The 18,938-nt window shown below is 31.8% G+C and overlaps 2 protein-coding genes across 9 annotated transcripts in view; one reads left to right on the forward strand and one right to left on the reverse strand.

The window, feature by feature from the left end:
• The window catches only part of LOC139524001 (uncharacterized protein MAL13P1.304-like), a 40,158-nt gene that overhangs the window by 19,560 nt on the left and 1,660 nt on the right, over positions 1–18,938 (forward strand). The window contains exons 4-9 of one of the 8 annotated variants that reach the window (XM_071318509.1): positions 1,599–1,624; positions 4,184–4,264; positions 9,861–9,884; positions 13,661–13,684; positions 17,046–17,218; positions 18,744–18,785. In XM_071318509.1, the coding sequence (XP_071174610.1) occupies positions 1,599–1,624; positions 4,184–4,264; positions 9,861–9,884; positions 13,661–13,684; positions 17,046–17,218; positions 18,744–18,785 (370 nt within the window). The remainder of the gene's footprint in view (positions 1–1,598; positions 1,625–4,183; positions 4,265–9,860; positions 9,885–13,660; positions 13,685–17,045; positions 17,219–18,743; positions 18,786–18,938) is intronic. The other 7 variants (XM_071318510.1, XM_071318512.1, XM_071318513.1 and 4 more) reach the window with 7 other exon arrangements.
• Positions 8,935–14,187, reverse strand: LOC139524002 (sodium/calcium exchanger regulatory protein 1-like). Its single transcript, XM_071318518.1, has 5 exons — positions 14,065–14,187; positions 13,374–13,448; positions 12,416–12,588; positions 9,583–9,696; positions 8,935–9,026 (listed from the first exon to the last, which is right to left on the reverse strand). The coding sequence occupies exons 2-5, from the start codon at positions 13,444–13,446 to the stop codon at positions 8,964–8,966; spliced, it is 423 nt and encodes a 140-aa protein (XP_071174619.1). The 5' UTR covers positions 13,447–13,448; positions 14,065–14,187; the 3' UTR covers positions 8,935–8,963.

Here is an 18,938-nt window from a genome sequence, read left to right on the forward strand (position 1 = left end):
GAAGAGAAGTTTCAAATATTGACAAAATACACGTCTGGTGCAGTTAAAGGTACTGTTTATGCTCATGTTATTTAAGGCCATAACAAAGAATAGGTTTGTTTGCCCAAACGCTACCTACCCAGAAAAAAGCTGTCTACTCAAATTCTTTTATTGTCCTGATTTGAAGAAGTTTTTTTTAATCAGATAGGCATGAAGACTAATAAACACCCGATACTTCAATTTCACTTTTTGAAAAAAAAAAGAAAATGCTTACCTACCTACCTACCCACTGTCTCAACCATTGGGTAGGGTTTAGGCAAACCAAAATATTTTTAATTGTGGCCTAAAATAATATATCATTAGTGTACGTAATAATGGCAGCGAAACCCTAGTTTTTACGTTGGTGGTTATGGCTCATACGTAGTGTTCTGTAAATTATCAGCGCATTTCAAGTTTTAAAGATATTTGAAATTGTTAAAATGTTACTTATTACCGAATTTGTATTTACATGAGCTACAAGACGAATGCCACGCTTGGAGGATGATCTGGTTACCTTCGCGGAGCACATGAGATTTTAGTTTTCTTTACTGTGTATGCTTGTTTGTCTAATTTGTTGTTTTTCTACATTTGTTGTTTAAGTGCTTCACGTCTTTTGACCGAATTTGACCACTTAATTACTACACGAAAGATTTTTTGTCGTATGTAAAGCAGAACATTCTCATCCCTTCCAAAGCAACAAACGTCAAATCCTTTTTTGTGTGGAGATCGTCTCGTTTTCGAAATTTTTCCTTGTGTTTTTACTACACCTAGTGATTTCTGGTTCAAATTTTGTGTTACAACTGTTTTTTGGTTAAGTATTTTATGAAGCAACTATTCACCAGAGACCAAAGTTTCAAAGATGCATGCATCTATATAGGTCACCGGACAGTCACCAACAATGATCATATAACTGACTTCTTACAATTAAATTTTTTTGAAATTGTTGAAAATAGTCTGGACTATGACCATCAGTCTATAAATAATTATATAGATATAGGAAGATGTGGTATGAGTGCCAATAAGACAACTCTCCATCCAAGTGACAATGTATTAAATATACAGGCATGTTCTCTTCCATACAAACTTTGAAGTTGTCTTGGTTTGGCCCAAATTTAAGAATCATTATTTAAGATATGCATCATCGTGGCCTTTTACGTAAAAGATGATAAACGACAAAAAAGCTTCGTTTATTTTAGATTCTTTCATGTTAATAGCTGTTTTAGTACTTCTCTTCATGTTGGCATGATGCTAACTTCTCCTTTTTCGTTTCAAACGTGCAAGCAACATAACTACTTCATAGTCACTTCCTAAACAAGTAATAACAAAGTTTTGAATCTACAGGGACGAACTTATCATGTCTAATTAAATTCAAAGTTGAATCGAGCTTAAGACGACACAATTTAAAATATGCTAACCACGCATACATGTAAAAGATACATTATAAAGAGGATTTTAATCAATGAGGTCCCATTAATATATTTCTAATTTATTTAATCTGATTCTATTCAGCTGATTGAATACCTGACAGCGATGTAGCCAAAAATAAGGTTTATAAATGATGAATAATTTGTACTTTTCAGATGAAAATATGTGTAAACTAACAAAGGTAAGTTGTTTAACTATTTATTTTATAAAATGGAATATTTTTTGCAAGTTATTAGATCAATTTCAATAATTCACTCATCACTGCCTTACTAATGCACAAGAGATTCAAATGAAATACATGTATCTGTTATCCAAGCAGATGTTTTTCTCCATTATAATGAATTTATAATAATTTCTAAATCTGATATTCATTTCAATTTTAAAGTACATGTATATGCAATCATACGGTCTCTTGAGTAATGCTTTTGAAGTTTGCCTAACTGAAAATTATTATGTACATGTATTATGAATTAAATGTTATAGTACTATAAGTAATAAAGTAAGATAGTTTACTCTCTAATGGTAATAGAGTCTGAAAACTATTTTCACATTGTTGTATACGTACCAAGAAGCTATGTATATGTGTCTGACAATAAAAGCGAATTGTCCAAAAGTAAACCCCACAACGAAAACAGCATTTGATATGAGTTTCACGCAATCGTAGCCTATTTTAAATGGCTTATCAAAAATTTACTTATCAAATTAAAGTATCTATGATAAGTAAACTTTAACTGATGATTTTTTCTAAATAAGGATAATTGGTGTGATTAGTAATGAGAAAACTATGAACCAGTATCGAAATGACGTAGGTGTAGGTCATAGGACAGTCCTCAACAATGAGCAAAACCACCATATAGTCTGCTATAAAACGCCTATGACATGACAAAATTGCATATAATAATTTAAACATAGAATATTTCACCAAAAATAATATGACAGACCGCAGCAACGACAAACACCGATTAAATGGTTTGCTTTAAGCTTCCATAATTCAAGGGAGTGCAATGAAATATCATCTAAAACAATGTCATCAGACATGAAAATATGTCTAGTGGTATACGCTTCAAAAATATCAAACGGCTAAATCCATTGATTCTTAGTATTTTTTGCTACACTCGTTGCTGATGTATGCCATTCATTGTATGTCTGTCCACTGTGATTTCCTTACCGCATGACCACGCACAATTCTCATTTCAAAACAGTCAACTGTTCAAGTTGACAATTTTTATGCCCCACCTACGATAGTAGAGGGGCATTATGTGTTCTGGTCTGTGCGTCCGTTCGTCCTTTGTCTCCGTTCGTCCGTGTGTCTCCGTTCGACTGTTCGTTTGTTCGTTCGTCTGTTCGTCCGTCCGTCTGCCCGCTTCAGGTTAAAGTCTTTGGTCGAGGTAGTTTTTGATGAAGGTGAAGTGCAATCAACTTAAAACATAGTATACATGTTCCCTATATGATCATTCTAATTTTAATGCAAAATTAGAGTTTTAACCCATTTTCACGGTCCACTGAATATAGAAAATTATAGTGCGAGTGGGGCTATGGAGTACTATGGACACATTCTTGTTAACTTCTGAAATTAACCTACAGGCGACCAATAGGGTAAAAGAAGGGGTTTAGCTGTCACTTTTTATATGACTCGTTTTAAACTGATTTCATGGGTTGTATTTTTCTAATGTTCATATAATGTTTGAATTTTTACCCGTAAGGGTTTTAATTTTTTGATAAAGTATATATATTTCTACTATTTACTTTCTATATTTTTAAAGGTAAATTTATACTGATAACAGCGTGCATAACCTTCAAAATATATTGTAGCAACCATTGATTCAGGAAAAATATTCGAATTAAATGACATAAAAGACATAAAAGACATAAAAGCAAAAAGAACTGAACAAGCCAACACAAACATTATACAATCATTTTTTTCTGAAGCAATTCTACAATAATCATATATCATATTTTTCAAAATTACACAACATTTTTTGAATTGTAACATTATACGTTTATTTCCATTTAAGGTCTTGTGCATTTTTGGCATTATATAAACGACCTACTTGCATATTTCATATGAAGTGTTCAAAGGTTCACCTAACTCCAGTATTTCGTTGTCATATTTTATGTACTAGGGCAGCTATGCATATTAAAAATTGATCAACCATTGTTCTTTCATTGATAATAATATCAAACATGCTTAATTTGGAAATGACATTGTATAAATGGAATTTTGCACTGATAGTCATGGATTTACCTGTGTTTTATTTTATCAAAACAAATATTATACTTCAATAACATTGATCTTTTAATCTTTGTCATGTATTTTAATTTACATTATTCAACACCCCTTTAACACTCAGATGTTTTAAACAGTCTAATTATTTAAAAGTTAAACAGACCAAAACCAATATACATGTAAATTATTTGGCTTTTTATAATCCCATTTAGTGGCAATGCATTAATGCAAATAAAACGCTGCGAAAGCACTTAGTGAATATTTCACATGAACCGAGGACACACTTTTGTTTTACTTGGAGACGGATGTATCCTAAATTTATATGTACCTATGAAGAAAGTTTAAATGTTGTGATATGACAACGGATGTTTATTTACAAACTATAAATTTAAACAACAATTTAAAAGTTTTAACTTGGTGTGATAAGCAGTCAATGGCATTTTAAATTTTGAAGTTTACGAATTCGTTATTTTGGTAATGAAGGATTTTATCTATTTGACTGATTTTGAGCAGGTTGAATTTAGGAGACTGCAGGACCAAGTCCGAGATGTCAGTTTCAACCTCCGAAATCGATTTCGGACGTCTGCATATCAGGTAAGATTTTTTTTATTACTTTTATCTATGTTGGTAAATTATGTGTTATTTAGTTTTACTTGTTTAGCACAAAGTTACGTTATCCATATATATGAGAAGAATATTCGTCTATCAAATTAATAGATTAATTAAATTTCAGGTCACGCACGGTTCATTCATTTAAATACATGTCAAGGTTCCTTTAAATGGAAAATGTAACTAGATTATCTTCAGAAATGAATATTCGTGAGAATATATATTGTTTAAATTGTGTAAACAAATACACGTGGACTTCACAGTGTGTTAATTAATCTATACCTCCGTTGCTATGCAAACAAACAAAATGGCGGTTTATAATTTATCCGCGAACACAATGTACAGGTTATAATATTGTTGATAATAGACAAATCACTATTGTTAAGGGGGATTTAAATATATGCTGGCAATATAATGTTCAACAACCATTGACACATTTTAATAACCCAATATTAAATTCGAATAAACAAATATGTGGCGAAGGTGAAAATAGTTCAGAGGCACTTCCGGGTTAACATGATGAAAAGGCACTTTTTCGAACGTGACCTTGGATCATTTCCATTAACTAGATTATAATCTTTAAAATTGAGATAGAAGCCTTAAAAGTTAAGATGCAATAGAATAGAGGACTATAGTGAACAAAATAAATGTTAAATTGACCAAAACTCCGACCAGCGTTTCAATATATATGTGTACATATATTGTAAGACAATGAACTTCAAGACAAAAAGTGTCTACCCATCAGCCATAAAAGAAGAAGCTCCAAGGCACGTGGTCTTGTATTGAATAGGCATTAGAACTAATGACAAGTAACTTCATAGATACTGGCCTATTCCAGGAAATCATGTAACATGTGTAAGCTAACCGAATGATGATATATTATTTCTTCCTAAAAAAGTATGAAGCTTGTTGACGATAGTTGTAAAAAAATGAAAACACCTAAGTCCTAGTAATAAGAATCTTTATATATACAAAGTATTTCAATATAAAGACCGAAAAACTAATTGAATACTCGACAAAGGTATATTTTGTTAATGTACCAGCTGACAAAGCAGTCAATAATGGTCTAACAAATACTAAATATGACCACAGCACCGTTATACCGAAAACACAATTATCAAGACACCAAGTTACTAAGATATAAGCTAAAACAATCACCAACAAAATATTGACCTTGGACAGGCTCACCCATGTGAGACGGGGTTAAATTATGGGCTGGTTTTTTTCTTCGAATTCCCACTAATTCGATCTTGATTTCGGAAACTACTAAAAGGGACACAGATCATGTATTAAAAACATTTTAGGAAATGTATTCTCCTGTTAATTCAGTATCAGTATTGATAGTTCGACTGTTTCTGCTCTTTAGTCGGGTTGGTGTCTTTTTGACAACGATTCTGCATTTCAGTTCTCAATTTTATATATTCTTGAAAACGTTTTCAATATAAATTTTTTATTATGCGCTGGTAAACGACTGGCTCTTTCGTTCAATGATTTCTTTTAATTTGAAATTTCACTCTTCGATTAAAGGTTTTGAAGGGAAAAAATCATATATGATAATTAAATTTCATCTAAAGTTTTCAGGAAGAGTAAGCAGTTCCTTGCTTTCAAAAACATAAATCATATTACTCATACTTGTACTTTTAACGAGAAAACTTGAATGGCTTTTTCTGATCATTTTTCTGAATTTAAACTTACAACACTGATACTGAAATATTAAATAAATAAAAGCATGCAATTCCTAGTTCTGCTGCGCCCTGCGCAAGCAAAAGCCTTGTAGACCTTGCTTAAAGTGGTTGCCTGTCCATTTACTATCGAGTCGAACTTACTTCACCGCTGAGTAAACAAGAACCATTTAAATAAGTAAAGAATTGAAATACCAATGACCACATTTATTTAACACTTTTACAACAATACATATAAAGTTAATTTATATTGTTTGATCTGTAATAATTTCTTTATCAAAGATTTAATCTCTCCATTTACCCAAACAATGAAGGAGTTATGGCATTGGCGGGAGTTTAACGTTTTCTCAACAAACCATAATATCTTAATGGGATAAATCTTAAACTTAATCTGATGTTTTAAATAATTTCAAGTGTACATGCAGTCTTTAGATAACCTTAGTGTGTACTGATACATTCCACTCGGACCTTTATCTTTGTTGTACACGAATCATAAATAAAATTCACATATCAATGACATGACATGGGAACTAAATTAAAAAGGAAGAAGCTTAAATCAATGCGCTTAAAGAAGGTAAGATTAACATTGTCATAGATACATGTATGTATGTAAGGTCAAATATAAGGACGAAATCTTATCTCACGTTGAATGTTCTTTACTAATTTTATAAATTGTTTAATTTTCATAAAAAAAAACCATTGAGATCAAACGTCAAATTTGATCGGTACTTCGACAGGTTTTGGTTCGTCTTTTATTTTTATGATTTCTTTTTACATGTCACGTGTTCAAAAGATACATACAATAGATTCTTGCATAAATTTGCATATGGCAATCGACAATCCTCGGGTGAATCCATTACTCTCCTTGCTAGATGAAGGTACGGAATCGGCCGGGATGTGACGAATGTTGCATATGGAACATCAACCGAACAATACTCGAGATTCGAGAAATACCTTATGGGCTCAATGTAAAGAAGTTAGGACAAGGAACTAAGTTGATGAACAAGCTGTGTATATTCGTAATTTGTAGCGATACATATTATAACCCAATATCGATAGGTCCTGATAATGAAACTATCTCTAGATTTTGTATAGAGACATATGCAAGTGGTTAGACGTTTCAAGTATACCAACAACGCTACATGTGTCGAACATTTGACACAGCAGTGAAAAAATCCAGAGCGATTTACTTTATAAATAAGCACTTGTCACTATGCTTAAATTTTAAAATTTTATAAGTTTTAAAGCAGGTCGATAGTTGATCAATATCATATATACGTAAATAATATTTTAGAGCATGAAACAGTATATTTGAATGAAAACTTTAAAATATGAGGCAATGAAAAAGAGCTAACATCTCGAGCATTACAACCCTGTCATGCTGCGTCTCTATCTGCCTGTCTCACACAAAACGTATACCTTTCTATTTGACAAATCAAATATTTAAGTAAAACTTTAATATGAATAAAGGCTGCTATAAAGACACATGCAAGTTTACTACTGACACTTTCTTTAAAAAATAAAGATGGCTGGGGCTATACTACTTGTCATGCTGACCCCCTCCCCCGAAAAAAGTTCTTGTACACTTCTTCAAAGTTCTTTTACTGAACAACGCGATACATATTATACGCCGAAGGACAGAACATAGACAGCAAGAATTGTAATCTTTAAATTTAAAGAAATGAAAATCAAACTAATATTAACTCCAATTAAGTAACTAGATTAGACGTAATTTTTGTATACAGCGTGACGCCTTCTTGTATATTAAATAATTAAATCCGATTATTTTGTAAATAAAACATAACAATCAAAGCCTTTAAAAAGAATACAATTACGGTACCAGGTACAACGAAAGAAGAATGTATCATCTTAAGAACAAGACTAAATTTATTAATTAAGCAACTTCAAAATTCGTGATTTGTGTTTTTTTCTACCTGGAATTAAGTTGATCAACATTTAAGTACTTTATTTTGTATGTATACCTGTTCGAAATATTCAAAACAGGCTATACTATTGCCTGATACTATACAGAATAATGTATATCTATTCCAGTGCACTAAATATATCACATACTTTATTTGGATGCATGTGTATTGATCACTATGTTTAGTACTGTCTGGTGTTTGTATGTCTGTTCTGTGTATTGCACTGTCTTATACATATATGAAATAAGCATTTATCTTTTACTTGTGTTTTAAGTTGATCATTATGTTTATTATGTTTGAAAATGCGCAGTAATACATGTTTTGTTTTTCGTTTTGATCTGTCTTTGCTTTTTGAAAGTGTGTACTGTGTTTTGATGTATATATAGTTGTTATTTTTATCTCTATTAGTTTTAACTTTAAATGTTTTTTTAGCTCTATTATTTTTATGCCCCACCTGCGATAGTTATATATATCATTTATTCTGGTATCACCTAAGTTGGACAAAGGTATACAGAAAAACACATTAGTTTACATTACATTACATATAAGTACATTTGTTGAGGAAGCATTAAATATGAGTTTTTTTTACAACGGTATGATCAGTATAGCCGACAGGTTAACATCAGAGAGAATCCAGTTTGTCATTTATAATTCTAATAAATTGGCACAATTTTCGGAGTTTCGATTTCTGTTTTTGGTTCATAGTAGAGGGGCATTATGTTTTCTGGTCCGTCCGTCCGTTCGTTCGTCCGTTCGTTAGTCCGTCTGTCCCGCTTCAGGTTAAAGTTTTTGGTCAAGGTAGTTTTTGATGAAGCTGAAGTCCAATCAACTTGAAACTTAGTACATGTGTTGCTTATGACATCATCTTTCTAATTTTAATGCCACATTAGATAATTTGCCTAATTTCACTGTCCATTGAACATGGAAAATGATAGTGCGAGTGGAGCATCCGTGTACTTTGGACACATTCTTGTTTATTATAATCTAAAATGTAAAAACATATAATATACAAGACATATAAAAAAGAATAAAAGTAGAAAGAAGGGAAAAAAATACAGATGTTTATTCCATTATAAATTATGGTGTATATCGTTTAAATGTTCGAACTGTGGTAAGGTTTTTCCCCAATGCTTCCAGAGTCTGAAAAGACAAAAACAAATGAATTATTAGGTACATTATCTCGTAAAACATGATTGTTACATTTTTTTTAAACTATATATATATATTCAAAAAAAATGTATATCTTTATTTCAAGAGCTAAGTATGACGAGTTAATAATGTATGTTGTACAACTGTCAACGTGACATATACTGTAATATTTATTCCAGTGGACATAATATTCCTGAAAACGTTTTCCATTTGGAACTTATATAATGAAGGATCATTTGTTTCGTATATATGGGAGACCTTTTTTAATTTGTGTTTATTACTCTTATATTTGGAATTTATAAGCGCTACAATAGGTTGTCACATAGTCTTGATATTTCTTCAAAGTTAGAAACACGTAATTTTACTTGAACATCATTTGAGCCTAGTAAATACAGCACCAGTATCAAAACAAACAACGTTACAAAATGTTTTTTTAGGAGCGGAGGGATTTCACACCTAAAACGCTAACATGACTGTTTATAAGCCTGGAGAGTTGTCTCATTGACACGCATACCACATCTTCTTATATCTATATGCAAATTCTTACGATTGTCATAGTGTCGTCATCAACACGTGACCGTGTTATTTTCGATTCCACTTCGCCTGGTTTTAGACCTTTTTGGTAATGTACTAGATCATCTCCTTCCACAGCAAAAGTTGACTGAAAAATATCACCATAAAAACTGTTAGTTTCTGTTTAAAAATTTAAAGAGGTATCGAAGAGGAGTGTGCTTTGTTTTACCTTAAAAGTCTGAGATTTATGTTGACTTATATTATCATATCCCTCCTTTATATTTATTTTTTTTCTTTCATTTTTTGAATCAGCATGAACAGCGATACAAAGAAATAGTAAATATATTGCTTTTTTCTGTTTGAGAATGCTATGGCTTTTGCATGGTCATCTGGTTTCAGCTTATGGGTTAAAAACAGCGCTTAAAATTTTCACATTCGCACAATTTGAAGTGTTTGAAATACACTATTTCATCTCAAGTCAAAGGATTAAAATAAATTTTATAACCACAAAATTTAATACTTTTAAGAGTAATAGATAAATAAATTGACTTGTTTCATACATATTTTACTGTTTTACGATAGTTTTATTCGTTTTTATTAGACTGAACAATTTATGAAATGCTAATTTGTCTGTTTGCATAATATATATATACAATATATGTAAGTAATTTCGACAACCACTGGAAATGTGACCATGGGGAAACGATGAATTTTCTCACATTGCATAAGGAAAACATTTTAGGGTTGAACATTGTATGGACTTGGCTCATTGTTGAAGGCCTTAAGTTATCATATTCAATACTTTTTTTTATCAACAATTCATAAAAAAGGGATATTAAAGAACAAGGATCACATTATCAAAAACATATTGAATAGAAGTTATTGGAGAGAACTGATGAACCCCAAAAAAATTTGAAGAGGAATTCTGATGTAAACACAGATTGACGAGAATTTTTTTTACAATGTGAAGTGATCAACCGTTATAATAAAAAGGTCTGTAACAAAACCTGTCAGTACCAAAGCACGACCCATGAGCTGAGCGAATTTCGTTTTTAATTCTGTTCTCTATTTATTCCATTGTTTTATTTAGTATAAATACCAAAGGGTAAGGTTGCAGCACACTTTGTGGTGTTTTAAACTTTCTTATGGGAGTCGCTGTTCTTTCCATTCACTAAATGTATACTTGATCTTTTTTACCATTAGCTCTAAAAGCTCTTAATATTAAGGTTTGTACAACTTTTCCCTCGACAAATTGAAGCTAAACGATTCATCTCGTATTTTTTATTTGTTGAACGGCCGAAATTTGGATCCTTTTTAACGGTTTTCAGAGACCCTTTATTGCTTACCTTGCAAAATTGGTATTGGTTTAATATCGTGGCTCGCAAACGGTGACTTGCAGATTTTTAATGTCTCATGTATTGGCTTTGTGTACAGTTTTTCATTTATATTAAAGATTCATACCACATTTCGTGTATATATGCTTTTTCGTATGAGCTGATCATTTTACTGTTGTTTTCCCCCTTTTATCTTATAATGTGCTATTGCAAGTGTGTTTTTTTTAATCACTTTTGTGCATTCAGAGTTTTCGTGGTCTACTGTCAATTGTTGGTGTCCCTTATCTGATATCTCATTACATTATACATAGCCGCGGTATCTATCTTGTAACATTTATGTTGAATCAAAGCTTTATTCAAGTTCATTGGAGTACATATACACATAAATTGCATTAGCATAAAACATATTTTATATTCCCATTCAAATATTGACAAAAAAATATAAAGCGGTATTAAAACCAATCGATTAACTTTCCCAAAGTTGATTCCTCAAAAAGACTTTTGTCGAATAATAAATCAAACACACCGTTTAAACAACGTGCGAAGACATCGAAATATTGTTTGATTTAGATTAGGGCGAGATAATGGAAACTTGAAAATGTTGATACAATGAGTTTGCTTGTATTATATATTATCCATAAAAACGATCTTGTTTCCTCAGGACTTGTAAAATATAACATTTAAATATATCAAGATATAACGATTTAAGATAATGTCATTTAAAGTTTTGTGATATGAATTGGCATTTATTTATCAGTACAAGATTTGAAAATGAGGTCTTGAATCTAAATAGCATAACCACCCGATAAATGGCTTTTGATAATATTAACGTCATAAACACGTAACATTTTTTTCATTGGATGAAAAACAAATGGCAAAGACACATTTATGCATTGTATGATGGTATCGGACAGACAATTTTCTGTTATTAAATGTAATTATGATTTTCATCTGGAATGAATTTTTAACGTTCATTTTAATTGCATGATTTGATTTAACTATCAAAATCAATAAGATAACATGGCTTCAGATGCATGGTATTAATAAAAGAATAAAATCTGAATATTTTAGTGAATTGGATTTAAATTTATAAAACACCACATGGAAGACATAGAATTCCAAGTTTCAGTAAAGCAGACGACACTGTGCCCAAAATAAAAAGGAATTAAAACAGCAGCCCAAAAGCTAGAAATAAATAAAGTTGTATGAGTTTCCTATTCTTTTGTTTGGGGTGACACTCAAACGGAAATCTATCTATATGCTCCTTGTCACGTGATCATTTTAGAACAAATTTTTCAAAGAATTGTTACAAGCAGAACGCCCGGAATCCGTATGTGGATGGCGGGAGGATTTGGTTGGCGATGGGGACAATGTTTTTTCCCCTAATATTTCACTGCCGCGATTCGTGATAGTAAAGCCAAAAGTCTAAATGATACAGATGTCGCGAATTACCTTTACACATCTAAAAAAATGACTTTTTACCGTAATAGAACTGCTGGTTTATAATTTTTAAAGTTCAAAAAAGAATTTTACCTTGCATTTTCTGCCATCCAATGTTGTTTCGTCGAACACTTCTCCAAGTTTGAATTTAAGATGAGCATTCTTGAATGTAGATGTTATTAGAAGTTCCCATAATTCATCGGTCTGTTTGATTTCTTCGCAGCTAGTTATACTGTTTCCTACTTTTCGAAGTATTATATTCACACCTACATGTATATAGTTCAATGATAAACAGCAAAATGTAACAAAACATGCAAGCATTGTTGACCTCTGTGACCGGCTAAACAGTAATGGATATTTACAGAAGGAAATCCTTGCTTATCTTCAAACATACGTTTTAACTCTTCGTGTTGCTCAGTTTTAGTCACGGTTCTATGTTGTGTATTATTATATTTGGTTGTTTGTTTTTCGATCTTTTTTTCGTTATTTACCATTGTGTTTCCGACTTCTTAGTTTGAGTACTGGTACCCCTTTGTTAGTTTGAGTACTGGTACCCCTTTGTTATCTTTTGTCTCTCTTTGACTGTTTATGGGATATTCAGCATTGAATAAGGCGAATAACTCATTACCATTTAGCAGATAAGGCTTCACTTTCCAAAAAAAACATTAAAAGTGTTAAGAAATTTCCATCATAGCAATGGAATAAAATAGCACTATTATTGGGAACGTGATACATGTACATGTATGTGGTTAAGCCTTTTTGTATTGCATATTTGATGGCTAATTCTTAATACCGGTATTCACGTTAACTTTCCGTTTTCAACTGACTACATTTTGGGATACAGATTAATGGAGGCTATAATTTATATAGTTAAGCTGGACGAATTGATGTTGGATGTCCAAAAAGCACGCGTGTGAATACCCCTGCTATTGGGTTTCCATAAAAAAAGGAACATTTTGATTTTTGAAAGTAGTAAATGTTCAAGTTCAAACAAAATAGTTATACGTTCCTACACAATTTCAAAGATGTAAATATACAATTTTAGTAATACCCATCATTTTCATATAGTCATCCCATTTGCCGTCACTGCTGTGAAGTTTCCAGTGCCCTAAAAGTTTCGTCATATCTGCAATTAAGGAACGATTTAGACGGTTTTGGTACTCGTGCATCATGTGAATTGACCCTGGATACGAATTTGCATGATGCAGCGTTAAAAAAAATCTAAAAAATATGTTTTTTCCATATCAACACATTTTAACATCTAGTTGTTTGCCTTATATGCTCATTTATTTACTAACAGTATGCACTGAAATAATTGTGATCACTTGTGTGTTTTAGCAAGTAAATCTTGTGCCTGGAAAGGTAAGCGCAACACTGATAGAGCATGTCTGACTGTAAGACCGCATGCGCGGAACTAACTTTATTTTCTGCTACCAACACGAACATTTAATACATTGTGTGAATTCACCCATTTTAACCTCTTTTGTTTTAGTTTTTCCCAATTTTATCTTTTGTTGTTGTTTATATATATTTCATCATGATTAATTATTATTAAAATCGCCTGTGTTATTAAGTTTTCATTTTAGATATACATGTACTCGATTAACAAAAAAGCCATACACTAATGAAATAAAAAGCTTTGATATTCACTGAAATGTGTTCCGAAATTTTAATGGTAAGATAGTGCCCAACTTAAATGTTTTTTTTTTGTAGCGATCCTTTAGCTATATGTAAACTCTTACCTCCAGTTAAACGTATTGGAATGCTTTTAATTAAAAAAATCCTTGAGACGTTTTAAACAATTTTATACACAGTTTGTATGCACACCCTTTAGACCTATTTTATCTAATCAACCTCTCATTAATTTTACAAGTTCATACTTACAATCGATTTATCAACAATCTTGAACTTTGATTATTTATGACTAGTAGTTTTACAGTAGCACATGCTTATTTCTCGTGGCTTTTTAAACATGAATGAAAAGTTTGAAAATTGTATGATACATAATTTGACGAACTTCTAGTATCTTCCGGCACTCCCATATTACTTATAATTTAGTCTAAATTTAAGACTGGAAGGAATGTGCCTATTGAGAGAATCGTTACCCGAGGGTAAATTTTCAGGCTTGTTTGAAATTAGATCTATAGGTTTATACGGGCAATGCTTGTCCTTGTCACAGACAACTTCAATCGATTTATACAAGATGTTGACCGGGATTTTAATTCTTGCATGATCAGTGGTGTTTCGATTTTCTTATACTCACCCATCAAACTTGCAACTCATACAAAAAGTTATGAAAACGCTAAATCAGCAACGAGACAAAGTTAGACAGGCCTAGCAGCTAAAAATTTAACACAAACGCTCCCCCACCCTACCCCCAAAAAAACCAGTATCTATAAACATGTATAAGAGATTTTCGATTACAATTGACGGCATACAGATATAGAACGAGGCGGATACAAATATGAATATTCATGCATCTTTACTTGTTTTTACAGACTGTAAGGAATGAGTGTTATGGTTGATCAAGGATTTTGCAAAAGTGGATCTTGACCTCATATTGTTAAAAGTGAAATTTGTATTCTTTTATTTTTTTTTTCTCATTTTGTAGCAACAAGTTTTGCTTCATCATAAAACAGTTTGTCCCACCTAAATCCCCCCATTGAGCTATAAACAATTCACGGATTTAAATCATGACCAGGATAGTAGTCTTTGTTTAGACTACTGTCATTATAATGTGTGCAGTGTGAAAGACATAAAATACAATGCCCTGATATAATTTCAAAATCTGTCCATGTTATGTAAATATTCGATGTTATCCGCTTCCAATTAAAATATCGATTACAGTATTTGCATTATACGTGTCAGTTATAGAGTTCATTCAAGGACGTAAAGTGACCATGCCGTTTTGTCTGAAATGATATCAATACATTTATGTTAACCTTTTTGTAAACTCGACCTATTCCAATAAACTTTTGTGCTTTGATGACAACAGCACAAATGGAATTAGATTGTTCTTTCCGCTGAAAAGCCCGGGGTCTGTATAACTTGTCTTCCATTGGTCGCGGCGCCAGCCATTCCCTACCCAACTCCCAAGACAATGATGAATTGAAATATGTTTGAAAGGTTAAAGACGTTGTATGATATCTTCACCTAAATATATAAGAAACTCATAAAGACTTTGGACAATTCTTGCTGTTGTGTTTGGACCTTATTGGTTTAAGAAGAAGAAACATGGAGAAATGAGCTGGTAATCTTCAATCGTCTGATGTTTTATGGCTTCATTTTAAGATTTTAGTCATCTTATGTATTTTTGCAGTTAAATATGCAGCAATTTACAAAAACAATGTTTCCTTAATCCAAATATTGAATTCACTATCAGTTTTCGCGATATCTATGATTATATTTGACCATGATTTTGCTCCGTTCCGAGTATACTCATACCAGTCCCTCAATGAAAGAAAAAAAGTACATAATCATAACTTCATGAATTGTTTATCACCCCGACGCCGACCCCGCAAAATAAGCGTACATAAGTTTGCCTCCTCCAAATTGTTTAAAAAAAACCAATACGTTACTAACATGAACGGTACCATTTTTTTCTGCACTTGATGCGCATTTCGACATTCAATGTCTCTTCAGTGAAGCTAGAGGGCAAAATATATGAAAATCCAAAGCTTAGACCATGGATTTTTATGTCATAGAAAAAAGAACCTGGTCAAATTCTGACAAACATAGTAGCCATAGTATTAATATATGTGTGATGTGGTACGTGTATTTGTTTACCCTTATTTGCACTGGTGCATTATTTACAGAAGACACTTTTTTTTTCATGATAGGCAACCCGTAGTTTGTTGTTTAATTCGATCGCGAAAAGGACCTGTGAAGTATCTTTGACGTCATGAATTCTATAATAAAACAACATTAACCTATCGTTAGGACGTTCCTAATGTGTGATGATATTCCATAAATACTAGCAATGTGTGTTAAAATAGATTTAGACTCCAAAAAGTAATAAATTTCCATTACGAAGAAAATATATTACATAAAACATGGGCTTAATGTAGTAAACAAAGTGATTGAGTCGTTAACATAACCTTAAAAGAAGACGAAAAACAAAATTGCATCAATTAAGTATGTTGCAGCCAAGACATGCGAGAAAGCAATTTCACTGTTGACAAAGCAGAACTAGATAAAACGTTGTTCAAAGATAATAAAATATCTCTTTTTTAATTATAACTAATGTTCTTGTTAACAACCAATAATTATATTATCAAAAGAAACACTTTGTAAACGGAAGCGAAACTGACAATTATGTCAGGTTGTCACGACAAACATGTATATTTTAGTTCTTTGACAGGTGCTTCAGAGATAATTATTGATTACAAAAAGGTTTATTCCTTTTATAGATCATCATCTGTTCAGCAATTTCCATGGTAACGGATAATGATCAAATCATAATCCAGAAATTCAAACGAGTCTACGTTGATTTGAATGACTGCATTTATTATTGTATAGTTGGAATGTCATTGCTTTATTAATAATTCATCTAGGAAATTATGATTGCTTACTTTAATATATTTCTGTTTTGTTCCAGTAAGTATATTATGAATATTTGATTGCTATCTGTAAAATTACTGTATTGTTTATATATCTTTTTCAACAATATTGATAGCATTGCTCGACACAATTAATAAAACAGTCTCATTTTTGACTTCTGTAGAAATTATACCAACAACCTAATCCAACGCCGTTGGAAAATGCCACACAATTATACAGAAGTCAGCTAGCTGCTAGTTTACGTGCTTTCAAACCGAAAGAGTGGCCACCTTTGAATTCACAGGAGTTGGAAACTTCGTACCTGAGGTGCAAACCAATCAACTGTCAAAACGACAGGTAAGAAACTAATAAATCTTTTATGTTTCTCATCATTTCAAATACATTCGAAAATTAAAAAAATAATATCATAATTCAGAAATTTAGCATTACGATTGATTGAATGCACATCTAATTGCAAATGCATATACAGGATGCTTTCATATTTAACATGCAGTAAATTATTACTCGACTGTATGTTTTGCAAGTGGAAATTTAGACAGTAATATCATAAGGGATATACTTTTTACAATTTAAATCCCCAACAAATTAATAACCAATCGGTTCTTGTCCACATACACAAAGAGTTACTCTCACAACAAGAGGCATTGAATTCAACAGTCCTTTTCTGTCTGGGCGTGTATGCGTATTTATACATCCCACAAAGCCAAATGTACGCGATCCAAATTTTGCCTTATTATTCATCAGACAATATAAAAGTGATCACTTAAATGGCATTATAAAAATAAAAGGCAGAGATAGAAATGAAATTTTGTTAGTTATAGGACCACGTCAAGGGCATTTAAAATGAAAAAGGAGAAAGAAGATTTTTTGATACCACATTAACCAGTTCAGAGAATAACTTGATTGAATGTTGTTTGCTTAACGTCCAGCGACAAATATTTATGCATGTTCAGGACGAGAGAGTACCCCTAATGAAATTAAAATAGTACAGGAAGGGATAGCTAATTTAAAAGAGAATGAGAGATGCATTTTGCGCACAGCGACAGTTGTCGTGAATAAAATTTAAGGGGGACATAAAATCAAAAATGAAAAGATTGAGGTATCAAGAACATTGTCAAAATGATAAGCCGATAACTGAATGTTCGATACTTTTAATGAAAACAACTTCAGTTGACTATTATATGTAATATTGCTGAAAAAAAATAATCTATTTATGTCTGTGCATCATTGTTGCATTGCATTGGTCATTCAATTTTAATTCTATTCTCATTTTCAACACTATCATATACAATGATATATGTAATGTAATATACAATATGGAAGTAGTCTATTCTATAGAACTCGTCAATCGATAAATCTATATCTATGTCATAATTACCATAATAGTCCCAGATGGCTAATTGTCGACTAACTAGTGAAGTGAATTATCAGATACTGAATACCTTTTATTAGTTAATTATGATATAAGCATACCTGTAGTAAGCTTATAGTTGAAGTGTACATGACGTGTTTCTGGAATAACAACGAAAATATTAATATTACAAACTCAAGTTTCGTGTAGACACATTAATAAAACATATTTACACAGCATCAATCTCATTAGTATTCGAAAAATTTAAACGTATAATTGCTCCGAAAGAGTTTTTTTAACATTAGTTGTGACAAACAGGTTTTTCAACAATAAAACGGCATCAATCCAAAAAGGAAAACACTGAAAAATGCCCGAAACCCGAAAAATGTAGAATCGTGTGTCCATGAATCAATAATATTCTCATTATACAACCGATTGCCTGTACATGTATAGATGATGCGGAAAACATATTTTATTTATTTATTAACAAAATGTATTTATTATTCGCAGATTAATTAAACTATTAGACTCTTTGCCGTTATTAGTACATTTGTAAGTTTAGTTTTTTCTGCAATGCCATCGAACTATATGCACCGATAGAGGAAATGGGTTTACACATCCACGGTGGCTTCATTAAAACAATCATTTGGTTTCACTTCATGGCATCTTAAGCCGAACAAGCACTAAAGAGGCACTGTATTGTTT

Source organism: Mytilus edulis, chromosome 5, assembly GCF_963676685.1.
Source record: "Mytilus edulis chromosome 5, xbMytEdul2.2, whole genome shotgun sequence".
Classification (NCBI taxonomy): domain Eukaryota; kingdom Metazoa; phylum Mollusca; class Bivalvia; order Mytilida; family Mytilidae; genus Mytilus; species Mytilus edulis.